The sequence below is a fragment of the Epinephelus moara genome, chromosome 6, assembly GCF_006386435.1.
Source record: "Epinephelus moara isolate mb chromosome 6, YSFRI_EMoa_1.0, whole genome shotgun sequence".
NCBI lineage: Eukaryota > Metazoa > Chordata > Actinopteri > Perciformes > Serranidae > Epinephelus > Epinephelus moara.
Window position 1 is genome coordinate 19,250,073 of NC_065511.1, and position 17,130 is coordinate 19,267,202.

Sequence of the window (17,130 nt, forward strand, 5' to 3'; positions counted from 1 at the left end):
GAAAAACAGACTGAGAGAAGAAAAGGTCTGCCTGTGTCTGACTGTGTCACAGGAGGAAGTAAGAAGCTTATGCAGTCATGTCTGTCAATCATTACCCAACTGTGTCCGTCTTGTATTTGAGATGTATTTGTGAGTGTGTTGAAGAGGCTGAGAGTGTGAGAGGTAGGCAGCTGCAGGCATGAAACTAAAATTAGATGTCTCCCTCTTGCAGACATTTCTCCAAAGTGTGTGTATGTGTGTGTGTGTGTGTGTGTGTGTGTGTGTGCCAGTAGGTGGGTGGTGGCCACAGCCCCCCTGTGTACAGCCCCTGCTATGGAGATCCGAGTGGAATCTCTGCTGAAATGCCACCCGAAATTAGAGAGCCCCTTGTCTGTCTCGTGTGTGTGTGTGTGTGTGTGTGTGTGTGTGTGAGACTACACTGAAACATTATAGATAAGACCAGACAAATCGTCTCTTCCCAGCATTCCGCAACAAGGGCCATCCTCACCCACACATACACAAAATGTCAAGACACAGAGGATATGGTGAAATAACAATTTAAATAGAGACCATTTTATTGGAGCTGCACTGTGAGGGAAGCAACTTGGGTCAAAATACACTAACTGTGACTTGATGATATAGGAAACACTACAAAAAGAAATAAACTTTAAATGCTTATCTTTGAACATTTAAAAAAAGCTCTGTATTGCTAACAACTTTTTGTCAAAAATCTAATTATAAGCAAATGTTGCCTCACTCCAAACTGGCAGGGTGTGAGTGTGTGTAGAAGGGATGTTTATGGGACATTAGAACTCCCTGTTAATAATCCCCTTTTAGCTCAGTAATACCACAGTTATGGGGCTTATGGACATGGTAACTCCAATTAAATCCCAGCTCACACCCAGCCCCTCTTACATCCCAGACAATCATTCATCAAAATTGCAGATGGGACATATCATATCATATCCTGTATGTTAGTAAATGTCAGTAGTACTCTAGTTGAAGAGAGACAAAGAAAGGGTAAAAAATGTGGCTTACATGGAGAACTGTTTTAGTTTAGCTTCTATGCTGCGATGTCGCATACACATCCTGGTCAACGCTGATCCAATGTCTTTGGTCCCACCTGAAAGACATAAAAAAGACAAAAAAAATAATTACATATACATGAGCTTTAATGTGGAAATTGCTACAATCATCCACTCATCAACACAACCAAACATCAGATATTAATCAGTATCACTACAACTCATTGGAGAAAGATGGGATATAGAGAAAATATTAGTGGGGGTCAAACTATACAGAGGAAAATATTCTTTGAATGATAAAAGAGTGCTCAAACACTTGACAATAAGATGGGGGCTAGAAAAGCCAGGGATAAAGGCTAAAGGGCAAATTCACACTGTGATTCAGAATGTAACAAACATATTTCAACTAACTATACTAAGTGACAATAATTTTCATTGATTATAAATAAAGAAATGTATCATATCCGCTTCAGCTACTCAGCCTGCTATAAAATAGGTATCTTAATTTCTCATTTATTTATTTGTATGTGAAAAGATGCAACTACAATTCATTGCACCCCTTGAAGGTTGCTGTACATCTAAAACCTGAATGTAAAGCAGGCTTTGTTTATCATTATGTCATTAGTGTTATCTTTTCCTGATTTTAAAGGCTGCATTACACTAAAATGGTGTCATTTTCTGTACACACCAACAGTCAACCCAACAATATTGTCACAATACTGATATTGTGGTGTTTAGTAAAAAAAAAAAAATCAGTATACAGTGGTGCTGTTCAGGTATAATGCTTGATAATGTTTAATTGATTTCCCACTACACTGAGAGTCTACTGACTGCAGGAAAAAAAAAGTTTCAGGACTTCATAAATAAAACATCTGTAACATGCACTCACTGCCCCACTCTCTGCCCCACTGTGGGAATCAGTGTGAAACATAGTTACGAACTGCACACATATTCAGGTCAAGAGCAGTGAAGGGAAGTTGGAGCTGGAGCCTTGTAAATGTGCTAGAGGCTAATTTCAGTTTCCTTCACACAGGCTAACTAGCTGTCCACTGGAAGGCCTCAGGCTCGACAGCTAAGCAGGGCCCTGACGTTGATTGACAGAACTATTGTCTGGCTGCTCAGTATGACTGGTGGGTTTCTCTGTGGGGTTGAGGCACCACTGTGAGTGTGTGCGTGCATGAGAGAGAGAGCGAAGATGGGGGCAGAGAGATCTTGCATGAAACTGTGTGGGGTGCTTGCGACATTCTGTTGAGTGCATGAGAAGCCCAGTGATACTCTCAGTTGCGTGGTTTCGTGTGTGTGTGTGTGTGTGTGTGTGTGTGTTACAGACAGTTTGATTGTGATGATCTGATGTGAAGTGTGAATCCCCACCAACAGAGCAAGCCATTCTGCTGTCAGCACAGTCCTTGCTGCATGCAGAGACACACACACAGAACTGTCACTCACTCACACTCAGATTCACAACACACACACATACACACACACACACACACACACACACACACACACACACACACACGTATTTTTCTCCATCAGAGACTGGACAAAACAGTTGAGAAGAGGGTGCTGATTTGGCCTACAACACTCACTCATGATAACTGGAGTGGTATAAAAAAGACCAGGAATAAAATGAATAAACTGAGACAAAGCTTCAAATTATAACTTTAGTTTCAAATGGTTAGAGTTAATATGCCAACTAAAATGATTAATAAACAACAGATTTGTGAAAATGCTTGCACCAGGACCAGACTCCTCAACACCTTATACTGGTGTGAGATTTTTTTTAGAGTTACCCCATGTGAACTGTGAATCTCAGGCTGAGCAGGAGTGGGGAGAAGATGGGCTCAAAGTTTGGAGCATATGTTCTGAATTACTGAACGTCTAAATTCCATGATCATGTGTGAAGAAATGTTGAGTGGATAAAGTGTTTTCTTGTGTGTATTCCTAAGTTTAAATAAGTTTCATAGATATTTGATGTCAGTTTTGCAAGATGTGGCCCTATTAGACAAGTTCTCTGCTTCTGTCTCTTTGTGGCTGCCTGTGGCTGCCAGACTGAATCAGTTCAACACAGTGGCAAAATATCTACCCTTTGCTCTACTCCAACACTAAACCAGTGGAACAGCATCTGTACTTTTAAGTCTCAGCTGCTCACTGTGCTTTGCAGAGACAAAATGTAACACAGAGACAGCATCACAGTGAATTAAGCTGTTCTAGATGTTTAATTACAACTTTCTGAAACATTTCAACAATACAAAATTTAATGTCAGTCCCATTGAGCCCATTATGACCTCAGTTTTTCCCCTCTATCCATTCATTTATCCATTCCACTTTCACTGTGCGTGCTTGTTATTGCAGAGGGTGTGGCTACTACATGCCATAAAAGACCTTTCTGTTATACAACACCATAATTCCCATTCATTCCTGCGTTGACTTGTTTAGTCATCCTATCCATCCATCCCTCTGCCCATCTCACCCTTACTATGAGTACTTGTTATTCTAAAAGGGTGTGGCTGATAGATGCCACAGTGCCACAAGGAGGCCACGCTGCCAAAAGAAAAAAAAAACAAGTAGGTTTCAGGGCTGCAAATGTTTTTCATTTGGCTATTACTGTAGAGTCATGTAGCAAATGGTTTCAAAAGAAGAGCTTCGGTTCTTTATTCATTTGCCAATAACCACCTACACACCCACCAAAATCTGCTCTTGGCTATATACACAGGTGTGCCGTTATGGGTGTGATAAAAAGATTAAACTCCAGCTCACACTCAAGTCAGATTTTGTAAGATTATTGCAATACCTCCATTTAAAAAAAAAAATTAAAAAAATTCTAAAGGCAGTTAGGCCCCTTTAGTTTTCTGCCATGTATAAAGTCAGTGACCTGTCATACCCTTTAGGAAGCATATTCACACACATACCCTACACATGCACTCCAATATAATGCACAGTACAGCAGCGTGTGGTTGTACTGATTCAATGTCTTTGCACGTTTTTGCCATATTGTGATATTATTTTAAAAAAAAATACAATTCTCATTAATCATGATATCGATTTCAACCGTATCGCCCACCACAAGCCCACACATGACATGCAGTCAGAGAAGTGTTAAGGGTTAGGGTGCTGGCCAAAAGTGGATATCAGGCCAATCTGCCCTGTTTGTGGAAAGTCGCTCTGTTGCTCTCAGGATAAAGTGGCTGCTAACACACATCGTCTACTTTGTCTAGCACCGAGTGACCCCTGGATAGAAATAGCTCCATTGGCAGCACCAGTTGTCTACCACACACACACACAGACAGGCACAAAAGCAAGCTTCGATTGCTTCAGTGCATGGCCAGACCGCTGCTGTGTGTTCGTGTGTGTGTGTGTGTGTGTAGTGGCATAGCTGGCTGTCAGTAGAAATAGCTGCTGTGTGACACGGTTGTTTTGGAGGCTTGTAATTATCCCTGCACCACCAACACTTAACCAGTCAATAACACACACATACACTATAGCACCATAAGCTTGGCTCTTTGGCGCATCGGTGTACAAACGATGCTTAACTGATGCCTTTGTTCAAACCTAGTGACCCAGGAGGCAGCACGAGAAACTTCAAGAAATTTTAATGGTTCACAGTATTTCTGGTCCACACAGGATTTAGGTAGCATTCCAAAAAACACCAACCTTATCAGACCTAACCAATTACTATTGTCCCATAGTAAAGGGTAGACAGTATAAAGTCAATGGACTGTCTTGCAGCTGTTCATCAGTTCTCTCTGTATCAGGTTGTAAAACCAACAAACCGCTACTTTTCATTTATGTCCTACAAAGACTTTTTCTCTTGGTCTGTGATATTTCAGCTTTCTGTGGGAACTACAGTTTCAATAGTCATAGGACATTTGTGACAGAGGTGATAGTTTTCTGTCAGTGTGTGTGTGTCTATGTGTGTGACAAAGTGACAGAGATAGTATAGCAATTTGATGTTGAGCTGCCAAGTCTGTCTCTGTCCTCAACCCCCTTCCAGACTGTTCCTGGGAATGTCACACTGTGCTGACGCAGTGTGTGTGTGTGTCTGTGTGTGTGTGTGTGGTTTTCATGCATTTTGTAAGAAAGCAGATAAAGGACTTTAAAAGGGCAGTAGATAAAAAGGTTAATGTATTGATAAAATGCAGCAAAAAGGGATTCTTTCATTTAACTAGTGCTCATAATGATGTGTAGCCTCTTGGTCCATGGTTAAGACATCCTGTGTGAGAAACCACTGTTTATTTTTGGCTAGTCTTGTAATTAATTCACTTGGTAAATAACCATAAATACAGGTGGAACAGGAGTACCATGAACTAGTGTTGTCACGATACCAAAATCTTTGTTTTGGTACCAATACCAAGATGAATTTCGATACTTTTCGATACTCTTCGGTACTTTTCCTAAGGAAAAATCCTTTTGGATACAAACCTTTAGAACAATAAATAGTAGGGGTGTAACGGTACCAAAAAAATCATGGTTTGGTAAGTACCTCGGTACAGACGTCACGGTTTGGTAACTCAAATGTCCCACCAAGTTTGTGTTGTCTCGTGTTGTCTCCCTTTGCGAGGCAGACTTTCTCTTGTCTTTTTTCACATGCGCCAGCTGTGAATGTTGATACAGGTGTTGTCATACACACCACCTGTGCAATCTGTGCTCCAATAAGAACAAGAAAGGCGTTTGTGTGCATAATTGAGTAAAATAAATTAACTAAATTAATGAATTGAATCAATTTCAAAGTACCACTATTTTCCAAATGCAGTATAGTACTGTTTGGAATACTCTAGTACCGCGGTACTATTTTAGTACCGGTATACCGTGCAACACTACCATGAACCATGTTCACACAACTCTGACTCTCACATAGCACACCTTTATTGTTATTACATAGTGGGACTTTGCTTCTACCTTGGGCTGTAGCACACTTACCTCTCTCTATGTATCCCAAATTGCCAACTATCCAGCCTAAAACTTCTGACTTATTGCTAAGTTTCTTTAACCTGTCATACTTAGAATACACCTTCATTTATTAAAATGATACATCAGTCTAAAAAGGTACTCATGTAGAGCCTACAGTTTGTGCTTTCTGCTAAACCCACTAAAGAAAGTGTGAACACACTTGGCCAGTCTGAACCTTTACACAGATCTCAGCTTGTCATTAGAGAACAGAGGGAAATCTGATATGAAGAGAGAAATAGGAGTGATTTAGGGAGGAGTACAGAAGGAAGAAGGGAGAGAAGAAAGGTAAAAGTAAAAAAAAATACATTCATATACAAGGCAGAAGAGAAACAGAGAGAGGAGGAGGAATAGCACTTAAAGGCAAAAGGGGAGAAGGAGAAATAAAGAAAGAGAGAGGGAGTGGGATTTGGTTGGGGTAATTTTGACATGAAGATCAGAGAGGCTTGCTAGCTAAAAACCAACTCTGTATGGGCACCAGATGGTCGCTGTTAACCACGGGCCAGTGGTTACACTGATAAGAGACTGGAGACCATACAGCTGGATACACACACATGCACTTACCCAGCTGGACAGAGGTAAGGAGATCTGTTCACCAGCTAATTAGAGAGCTGGAGAAAACACTAAGGCTATATCTACACTACGCTGGCTATATTTAGGAACGCATCTTTTCCTCTTCGTGTTGGGCTCCAATCGAACAAAGCTGGGAGGAGTTACACCGAAAAATGAGCGGTGGCATGTTTCCAAAATAATGATGCGTGTTTGCATGGCTGCGTGTTATCTAGCAGTAATGTTAAGAAGCCAAGTTTCCATTGCCTCCAGCTAATAAAGGTGATAACACAAAGCTGCTGTCATTAATCTGTTTTGGCTGTCTTGTCAGACCACTTTGTGAGCAACAACTGGTGATCACATTGACAGTTTTACTGTCAATGTGCAAGAATTACAGTAGGCACAGGTGGAGTTAAGTCAAATCTCTGACTTAAACTATTCCAGGTGTTAGAAATCAGAGCAAATTCAATGGGAAGAATCAATGTAAGTCATCATGGAGAGAAGAATGGCCCCAGAATAAAGTTTTAACATGCTGAGACTCTGCAGAGTGAACAGGCTGACTGTCCCACTTCTTATTAGATAATAGCTATGCCTTATAGTTATTGTTTGTTGCAGCTGTTGTTTTGGTGTTTCAGTGTTGATGAAGTAATGTAAGAATTGACTTTTTAATCTAATAAATATAATGTACCCTAATTTCTTTAACAGTCACTACTTTTTGTAAACAAACTATTAAGTGTGGCAAAAAACTGCTGAAGTGCGTTACTGTCTTCATAAGATCTGAATCATTTTACAGATTCTTAGCATGATGTCTTTGAAAACATACCACACACACACACACACACACACACCCACACACACACACACACACACACACACACACACACACACACACACACACACACAGACACACAGACACACACAGACACACACACTAGCTGAGCAGTTGGCATGCCCAGATGGAGCCACCCACATAGCACAGAAACAGGCTAGGATTTCATTCATTGATTTATATTTCTGCTCTGTCAGTCTGGTAGCTCACTGTAAGTCTACAATTACATTTTTCAATTAACAATAAAATAAGTGGCGGATGTGACTACTTTTAATGAATCTGGAACCTGAGGGCAGCTGGAATAAAGTCTAAATGACCAAACGACCAAAAATGATCTCTAAATCTACCATACTATTCATACCAGGTAAAGGGGTTAAGTAAGGAGGTATGTGGGGATAGTATCTGCATGGTCTGCAAGGTTAACGGCTTATTATAGTCTGCTCTGATGGCTGCCCTGGCCTCCTTGAGAACCATCTCACCTCTTCATTCATCAATAGCTGATGACAGAAAGTCAGCTCACCCTGTCTACCCACACACACACACACACACAAATGCACACACATACACTTGACAGTCAGCAAGTCTGGCCTCAATGGGCACCAACACATGCAAACGTGTGGGCGAGCAAACACACACGCACCTGCTGCAGTGTGACCAGCGCTGACACACAAAAAACTCTGGACTGTCTGACTACAGCTCCCAACAGCTGTCATCCACAGACAGGAGAAGGGAAGAAGAAGAAGATAGAGAGAGAGAGGAAGAGAAGATGAGCAGGCAGAAGAGGTGTTGAAAGAGAGGAGGAGCAGGAGAGAGAATATAATGATGAGGACTATTTTCAGATAATGTAAAAAATTCTTTAAGTATACAGCTGGAAAAAAAGGTTTTCCTGTTCTGGGACATAGTTAAGTTGATGAGTATACTGGAAATAACATTATTCTTAGTTATATGAAGGTCTCAAAATTGAGGAATTTCATGGTGAAATCTGAATTTACTTTGTGTTGTAGCAACCAGTCAAGCATTATCTGGTTTTATTTAGACATACACACTAGTGAGGACTGTAAACTACTAACCATTATACATTTTAACAGCCCCTTTGCTTACTTCATAGCACCATATGCACTGAACACTGACAGGAGATAAAAGACGGAGGCAGATCATTAGCCAGGTACAAACCCATGACGCTGTTTGCCACTGGTTTGCATCATAGTAAAATGAGTCATAAAACAACTGCCGGTTGACGTCTGAGCGTCTTTGTGCAGACTGTGAATGACAGCAGGATGTGTGGCTCAGTGACAATATTCATCAACACTGGCAACAGACCAACAATGAAGCAGATCGTGATACTGACTGCAGTTCTACAAAGATATTCACAGTCTGTATTCTTTTAAAGAACCAATAGAGAAAACTGTAGTATGTGTGTCAGTGTGCCACTGCAATGCAGTGAAATGCATCCTGAATAGTAATGCATGAGACCCTCTCCTTTACATTACTCTCCTCTCCTGAAGGCTGTATCTCCTCCTGTCTCCTCTTCCCTCTCCTCCCTATCTGCCATGATCTTGTTTCTTCTTTCTCTCTGCTGCCCTTCCAGTGTCCTCTACTATTCCCATCCCATCCCTTACTTTCTCTGTCTTCCAACTCACTTGCCTTCTTTCTCTCTTCACACTACCTTTTCCACTCCTTCACTCTATTCTGTCATCTCACTATTAATGAATGAATAAATGAGTGCTGTATATGGAGATGATTTAGAGAGCTAGTGCTTTCAAAGAAACTTAATTGTTTTGTTCTGATGTACACTATACAGAGCCAAGGCTGGTAACAATAAGTGTGTCAGTGTGCCACTCTAGAGCTGCACCCTGAATACTAATGAGCGCTGTACAAAATTCCTGCTAAACTTTACAGTGTTGACATAATGCTTTTTTAAAATGTGTCGTGAAGAGCGGGAGAGGGAGGCAGCAAAGACAGGGGAATGTAGGAAAAGGTATATATGTTGACTTTATTGTTAAAAACTTGGATGTGAAGTAGTGAGGAGGGCAGAAGATATAGGGGAGGACAGAGAGTATAGATGACAAAGAGGAGTCATTTGAGTGCGACAGTATGGCACCTCCGTGTGGTTCTGCAGTGTGAATGCTAACGAGGTTTCGAGGCCACAGATAAACAAGAAAAGATAGCCGATAAATGCACCCATTGCTCCGTGCATCTCTCTCTCTCTCTCTCTCTCTCTCTCTCTCTCTCTCTCTCTCTCTCTCTCTCTCTCTCTTTCTCATTTAGATGCCTACAGAGCTACTGTATCTCTGCATCCCTCCTCTGTCACTCTCCCCCCTTTCACCGTTTCTGTTTCACAGCACTGTGGTCTGAATGGAGACTAAAGCAATGGATGGGAACCAATTAAGATAACAAGAATGCATTGGTCTCGTCTACAAAATGCCACCATCCTTTTTCCTGTCACACTCTGTGGTGCACTGTGCGAGTTATTTCTCATCTTGCACATTTGCTGCACATTCAGTCCTTATTTACGGAGAGAAGGTGATTTCCATTTGCCCAATACATCATCATTAGTACTATCAACATTCTGCATCTACGATCTGTCCCATGATGTAGGCACTACATCTAGCATGTCTTGGGGCGCCAACATCAAAACATTTTCTCTATTAGATTATTTTGTGCCTACTGTTGGACTGCTGCCGTTTTGTAATTGTAGTCAAACACATTTGGTTGCAGCTGTGAAATAAAATCAGTGTGGATTTAAGTGTGGTTAGGCGGTGTTACATACTTCAGTTTGAAGTGTTTCTGAGGACATTCATGTTCCTTTTCATAGATATAGTCCCAGATTTTAAGGATGATTCTAAGTGAGCAGGTGTTTCATTTTCTGAATAATACACTGATGGCAGAAAAGCCCCCAAAATAAGACCTAAATGAGGATGGTTGCAGTACAGGCTTCACACAAGAAGGAGCCAGATGTCTGCTGATGTCTACAGCATGGGTCACAGTGTTCAATCAGAGAAATTAAACAGCACGACACTTCTGCCTGGAGACTATTAAGAAGAAGAGCACTGCATGGTAGTTTGATCTCTAGGATTCACAAGCCACACAAGGAGGAGTACAAGAGAAAAGTATCAGGGTGGTCTCTAGACAGACATCCCGAGCTAGCAAACAGTCTCCAGGCAGACTTGATATGGTAATTTATGCTAACTGGCTTACTGTACTCTTACAGTGCTATGTCATAACTGCACATGTTGGCTGCAGCTACAGATTGCAATGCAAATGTAGGTCATGGAGGAATTGCACCCCCTCCCCTTTATTCTACTGTATTCCTTTGATTTCTTATTTTAAGCCGTTCTCTCTCTGATCTAGTTCTCTATTGTGCGCTCCGATCTTTCTGTGCTCGGTTTAGTTTTCTCTCTTTCTGGTTTCTTTCTGCACTGGCTTAGTCCTCTGCTCCCACCCCTCGGCTCTGATGTCTCCGAATGTAGTACCATAATGTTAACATGGTGCCTGAGTTAATCCAGTCGGTAAGCATTTGGGAAGTTCAATGTGCGGTCAAAGTCAGGACAGAAATAAATGCTCAAAGAGAAATGGAGAATGTCCCATGGGAAAGTGCATGATGGAAATACAGCATTTTGTTGCATCCTTGCAAATGCCATCTCTAGTGACTGAATACTGAGAAATGCTTCACAGTGTTGTCTCAAGAGAAACTACTTCACTCATTTCAATAATAAAAAGACTCCACAGCCCCTTCTGTCTTAATGTTTCCCACATAAAGTAACAGAAAGTTAACATCTGATCATCACTATGTCGTTAGAGCTGCATGTTTAGGGGAACAGTCAGAATGATGGATTAAGTGTATTAAGGCAAAATGTACGATCTCTGCTATGTGTAAGTGCACAAGCTTTTGATGTAAGGCTAAATCTGTGACCACAATATAAATCACCACAAGTGCCATTTTATTTCCGCCTCATTACCATTCAATGCATCAAATGTGTCGCAAACAAATAACCCCTCAAAATCATCACTTGTTGTAACAGAACTACCAATATGGGGCTTCATGCACTCACAGCCAATGTATGCATATTGTTCCACACAGCATGTAACAGCTCAACAGCAGCTATGAGTCCGCTGCCCAGAATCTATGCAATTAAAGCCCCCAACGAGGGGGTTTAAGCGTGTCATAAGATGACCAGAGCGAGAGAGAGAGAGAGAGAATGAGAGAGAGAGAGAATAGATTACCCTAGAGCCCACTCTTGCTCTTTTCCGGGCTCTGGTGCCCCAATTTTTCTCTAATCTTCCTTTCTGGTCTGACACACATTCCACAGACAGATAGACAGAAAGGATTTACTAGGATCTCTACCAGTGAACTAAATTCACTGCTTTTTGGTTTAGGGTATGCAGAACAGAGAAGCAGTGGCAGTAGTAACTGCAACTTACAACAATTAAATCAAGAAACCCAATCAACAGTATGGACTTGCATCACGTCAGCATATGATCACAACGTGCAAAAAGTCTGATGCCATGGTTAATCATTCACAGTAAAGAGGACAGAGGTTCCTATTTCCACTGCAATAACTGTGTGCAACACAAACAACTGAATAAACTAAGGTCTGAGTCATGGGGTCTGAGTCACGTTCGTCTCCTTGTATGCAGGACTTAAGTCACAGCCAAAGTCCACTGCTTTATTCTCACAGTTTAAATTGCAATTCTGTAATTCTTTACACTGTGACCACGGCAGAAATCTCAGGTCAGGTTTTAGGTGCAAATGGGTCTCAACACCACAGCAGAATAAAATAAATACAACTAAAACAATATTAGCAATAGAAAAAGAATGTTACAACATGCATGTGTTAATCATACAGAGAGAAACTGGTAATTCAAGTAAGGAGGGTGGAGAGCCACATTCATACCGATAATTAAGACCTTGTAGACACATGCTCTTGAAAAAAGCCTGTAGAACAGATTCAGTGCTCAATACTGTCAATACTCCATCTGGGGGCTTATGCAAGAGGTTTACTTGGGAGCGACATTTCTGAAGATATTACGACATAAGTCACAACGCAGTTTTGGTATGGGTGTGAATAAGGAGCGGCACTGTATTCTCTCCTGCGTAAGAGCCCAAGGCCATGTATGGAATGTTTCATTGACGAATAAATGTATCTTACATTTATTCAGATGTATATCATTCAATCACTTTTCTACATTTCACAGCAAAATGCCTTACTATAGAAATTACTGTTTATAGCTGTAATATTGTAATAGCAAACACCATCTGGTATCTAGTAACTGGGGTGTTTGCACAGACAACTGTGTGTACTAAATACACAACAGGCTTCAAGCAAGTTCCCATGTATTACTGCCAAAAGCTAAACAACATTAATCAGTATAGTAATAGATAGGACATCTACAACCATGACAACACCTTCTACACTTCTACGCAGAACATATTCACCATCCATAAGCTGTTTGCAAATAGGAGGAAATGATGCAAGACAGAAAGCAAAGATGGGAAAAACTTCTGTTGTATAATTAACAGACACATGACAGCAATGGAAATCAGGTTCTAGCCTAACTTGCCACTTCCTTGAAACCAAACGGGGTATCAAAAATATCTACAAAACTTGGCTTTTCACCTCCTGCACTCAGAATGTGCCGGTGCCCTTCCCTTTCCCTGTGGGGAGAGAGACTGGGAGGCCTCTAGTCTGGGAGATACTAGCGATAATTTAAACCAGACACACACACACACACACACACACACTAGAGAGACTGAACTGTTTGTCAGTAAAACACAACACTGCCTTGTTTGCAATAATGACCACCAGATTACATCTACCATGTGTGTGTCTGAGCCTTTACATGCATATTTGTGTGTGCATGTGTGTGCTTGTATATGTGTGTAAGAGCCCTCTATGCTGTCAAAAGAGTTAGCGAGGGGACATTCTCCACCCCAGTGTCACCCCACATCCATCCGTCCACCCGCCCCCGCTCGCACACACATATACGCGCTCTTCACACAAACAGATCATTCATTGGGAGTGTTTTATGAAGTGTCTATGGGACGATGGGGAACAATCCACACACTGAAAGCTCAACCCGCTGACTGAGTAACTTAAATAGACTGAACTTAAACCATTACTTATCCATCTATCAACCCATACAATGGCTGTATTATCTCACACACTCAATGTTAAACTCACACCTATTAGATCTATTTAAAGAACAGCATGCTTCAGCACATTTTGCCACACATTTCCTGATATCATATTTTCCCTAAATTAGCTTAAAATGATTGCATATAGAAATATGTATGTGTGAGTATGAGGTCACTTTATCTTATTCTAAAATAATTAAGTTTTTTCAGTGACTGGAAAGGACTGAATGAGGCAACACTTCATCCAAGTTCACCTTCAGTTGCCATGCTGCAGCAGATGGCTCACCTGCCCAGTAACACTGCAACAAGCTGATGACGGCATCCCACTGTGCATGTGTGTTTCCGTCTCTGAGCCTTTATGCAAATGTGTGCTGTTGTAGTCTGTTCTCAAGTATGACACATCAAATACTGGAAAATCTGAGCATGCAAACACACCTTATACTTCTCTTACTTCCTAATGCAACCTAGCTCTTACTCTCCTCTGTCTCTGCCCACCTCTATCTTCCCATATTTCTCTGTCCTTGAGAGGAGTTTCAACTGAGCAGAAAGTTCCTGAGGATAAACAGAAAATGGCTCGGTGTTGCTGTCACAGAACGGCTGTGTGTGCACCTGGCCTCGACAGCCTGGACACAGACAGGAGGTGCGGGTGTAGATACAGAGGAGTGGAGGACACGGAGAAAGAGATAAAATGAAAAGAGAAAAAGAGTGAAGGTGAGAGTGAGAGAGAAGGAAGGGACAGAGGAAATCAGACAGGCAACCTTACATGACTTTGCTTCGTGGGAAAGTGCTCAAATACTTATAAAAGTGGAAATGGGAAACAAATTACATGTCAACACGTAATTTTCTCTTGACTGCAGGGATTGTCAAACTCAAATCACTTCATTTAGAGCCAAACTTTTCAGACACAAAGTTCTCATTAGGCCATATTAATCTTCCTCTGAGTCATTCAGTATTTTGGCTCTAATCAAGGCCTTGGGAGGGCAGCTCTCTGAGTGTAAGCTTAACCACCTCTGTGAACTCCAGAGTGAGTCTTTAAGCATGTGCGTGGAGGTACAGAACAAAAGCAGACTGTGTTGGGTGACAGCATGGCTGCTGAGATGTGGTCTTAACTTTTACAGAGACGGAAACCTAAAATTAGCACACACATTCACAACCAATACACTTGTGAACTGGACACAAAAAAGACACACAGGCCAATGCTTTCAGGTAAACAAATTAGTATATGCACACAGAGTCAGCAGACAGACGCGATTACACACACTCCAGAGTCTAGACTAGCTTGGTTGCCCTCAGTTTCTTAGAAACATACACACCCACAGAGAGAAGAGATGTTATCAGCCCAGGGTTTTCTAATCACTTTATATAAGTGGTGAACATTTAGGAAATGTCAACAACTGAGAATGAATCATCCATCAAGAATTACTGGGATTTAAAGGTGCACAAACACAAGAAGAACTTGGTTCTTTACTAATGTACTTGTCTGCTGCTGTGTGTTTCATGGACAGTGACAAAAATAAATGATTAGCATTTAGGCCACCGATGTCAGGTTTCACATTAACACAGGATTTACAATTGCTTAAGGCGAGATGCAAATTAGACAACAGGATCCAATGTGACTTTCCCAGAAAGAAAATATAATCTTAAGACAAGTCCACCAATGCAGAAAGGAGTATCAATATGGCAACGTGCTTAATAAACGCTTATCAAACCCCCTCACACGGTGTTAAATTCATTTGCCAAAGAAATGTGTTTTGAATTTGGCTTTGCATGCATGTCAGATGTTCCAAATCCAAAGCTCACTGGTCTAACCGGGTTTATGTTTAAACAAAAACAGAGAGCAAACAGCGCTAACACCCACCAACACTTGTGTGGACACACACTGCATGCACGCATAGTCAAGTGCACAGAGGATTCTCTGATTCTTTTCTGGGTCAAACACACTCAAAGGTGTTTGGCCTACTCTCCTCCGTGTCTAGAAAACATATGCATTCCCTTTCTGTCTCTCTTTTGGAGAGAAAGTATCTTATGTCTTATCCTTTTTGTTCCACACATTCACAGAAAAACAAACACTCACACTTCTGTGTCCCTCAACTCAATGATAAGGGCATATTGGAGCCTAACTCTAAATTTGCAAAGTCAATGGGCAGATGTTTGTATTAGAGCAGATGGTTGTGGCTACATTTTTCAAAGACACGTTCTTGTATTTTCTCTGTTAATGTGTTTTATAGCACAAACTAAATGGCATAGCAAATGAGTCTATACCATGTGACATGACAAAAGAGTTTGACCCATAAATTCTCAAACAGCAGAAATAAAGACCAGCATTAAATCAGCCTGAGGAATCCATTGTCCGCACATTCAAGAGGGGCAGAGATCATTTTGAGCATTTTAGTCTGTATGATTGAAACTTTGCTTATGCTGTGTTCGTTTATGTGTGCATGTGTATACAAGGGTGTGCAAGCTTGAATTAATCTGTGAGTCTATGCGTGAGTCTGTGTATTTGACCCATTAACTGATTTAATTGCTGGTTCCAGTGATCTGTAAGTTTTCCCAGGATGAGGTCAGGGCTAACAGAGGAGAACAGAGGGTGGATTGAGAGGCACGAGCTTGTCCAGGGGATGGGATCTAGGTCTGGACTGGACAGAGGACAGGAAATGTACACGGCCAGGCTGGGCTTGGACTGAAACTGGAAAAGAGGACAGAGCGCTGTCAGAGAGGGCATTGAGACAGTGGGTTAGTTCAGGATCTAAGGCTGCTCTGTGACAGAGGCCAAGCCATGAACTGAGAGGGGCCTGATTTTTTTTTTGTGGAGCTGTATGGGGGTCTGTCTATCACACAAAGCCTGCTTAGTAAAGTGAACAAAATACAGACGAATTAGAATAAAGTCTGTTTCACTAAATTTCAATTTCACTTCTGTCTAGGAGGATGTCAAGTCAAAGTACATCTGCATTCAGGTAAAACTTGCTGGATTATCAAGAATTACTGTGAGCAGTTCAAAAGGAAAAGGGCATTATGTCAACTTATTTCAGACTGGATCGCTTCTTTACTTTGACTAATGTAGGCTGGATGAGTGCTAGTTCACAGTAATTATATGGCCCAGCGTCACTCAGTATAAGGAGATCAGAACAGAGGCCTCATTGAGGAACCACTAGGGCATACATACTCACACATACACACAAGAATATGTGTAGCATGTGCTTGCCTATATGTACACATGCACCACCGAGCTCAAATCCCAGCACCCACATGACAACCGACAAACACACATTATTTAAGTCATCTATACAAATTACTAACCCTTCTCTTTCCCATTTAGACTTCATGGATCCCACTGTTCTCACTTCCACATTAACCATTCTCAAAGCATCAATGACCAAGACTGAAAAGTTAAAAAGAGTAGCCCCTTTTCCACTGCCTGTGCAGACGGGTATCTAATGCTGTTATACTACCTCGTTGTTCTGTAAACAAGGTACGATTGCAGAATGGAGGGAAAGAGTTGTCTCACTTCTGGACCGGAAATAGAGGTAGTAACAGCACTGAAACAATGTCTGTATAAACAGGACAGCCGGCAGGACGGGATAATGGGTGGCACAGGTGTGACGTTTTGATGAGATGATATGCATGCCACCCACTGCAGGAGAATTAAAAAGTAGCTGTTAGCACTT

The 17,130-nt window shown here is 41.4% G+C and overlaps 1 protein-coding gene across 8 annotated transcripts in view; it reads right to left on the reverse strand.

Annotated features, from left to right (window-relative positions):
* Window positions 1-17,130, reverse strand: part of LOC126392534 (protein MTSS 1-like) — a 54,519-nt gene that overhangs the window by 19,508 nt on the left and 17,881 nt on the right. For 7 of the 8 annotated variants that reach the window (XM_050047978.1, XM_050047973.1, XM_050047972.1 and 4 more), the window contains exon 4: window positions 1,018-1,102. In XM_050047978.1, coding sequence (XP_049903935.1) covers window positions 1,018-1,102 — 85 coding nt within the window. Of the gene's footprint in view, window positions 1-1,017; window positions 2,414-17,130 lie in introns of all 8 variants that reach the window. The other variant, XM_050047980.1, reaches the window with a different exon arrangement.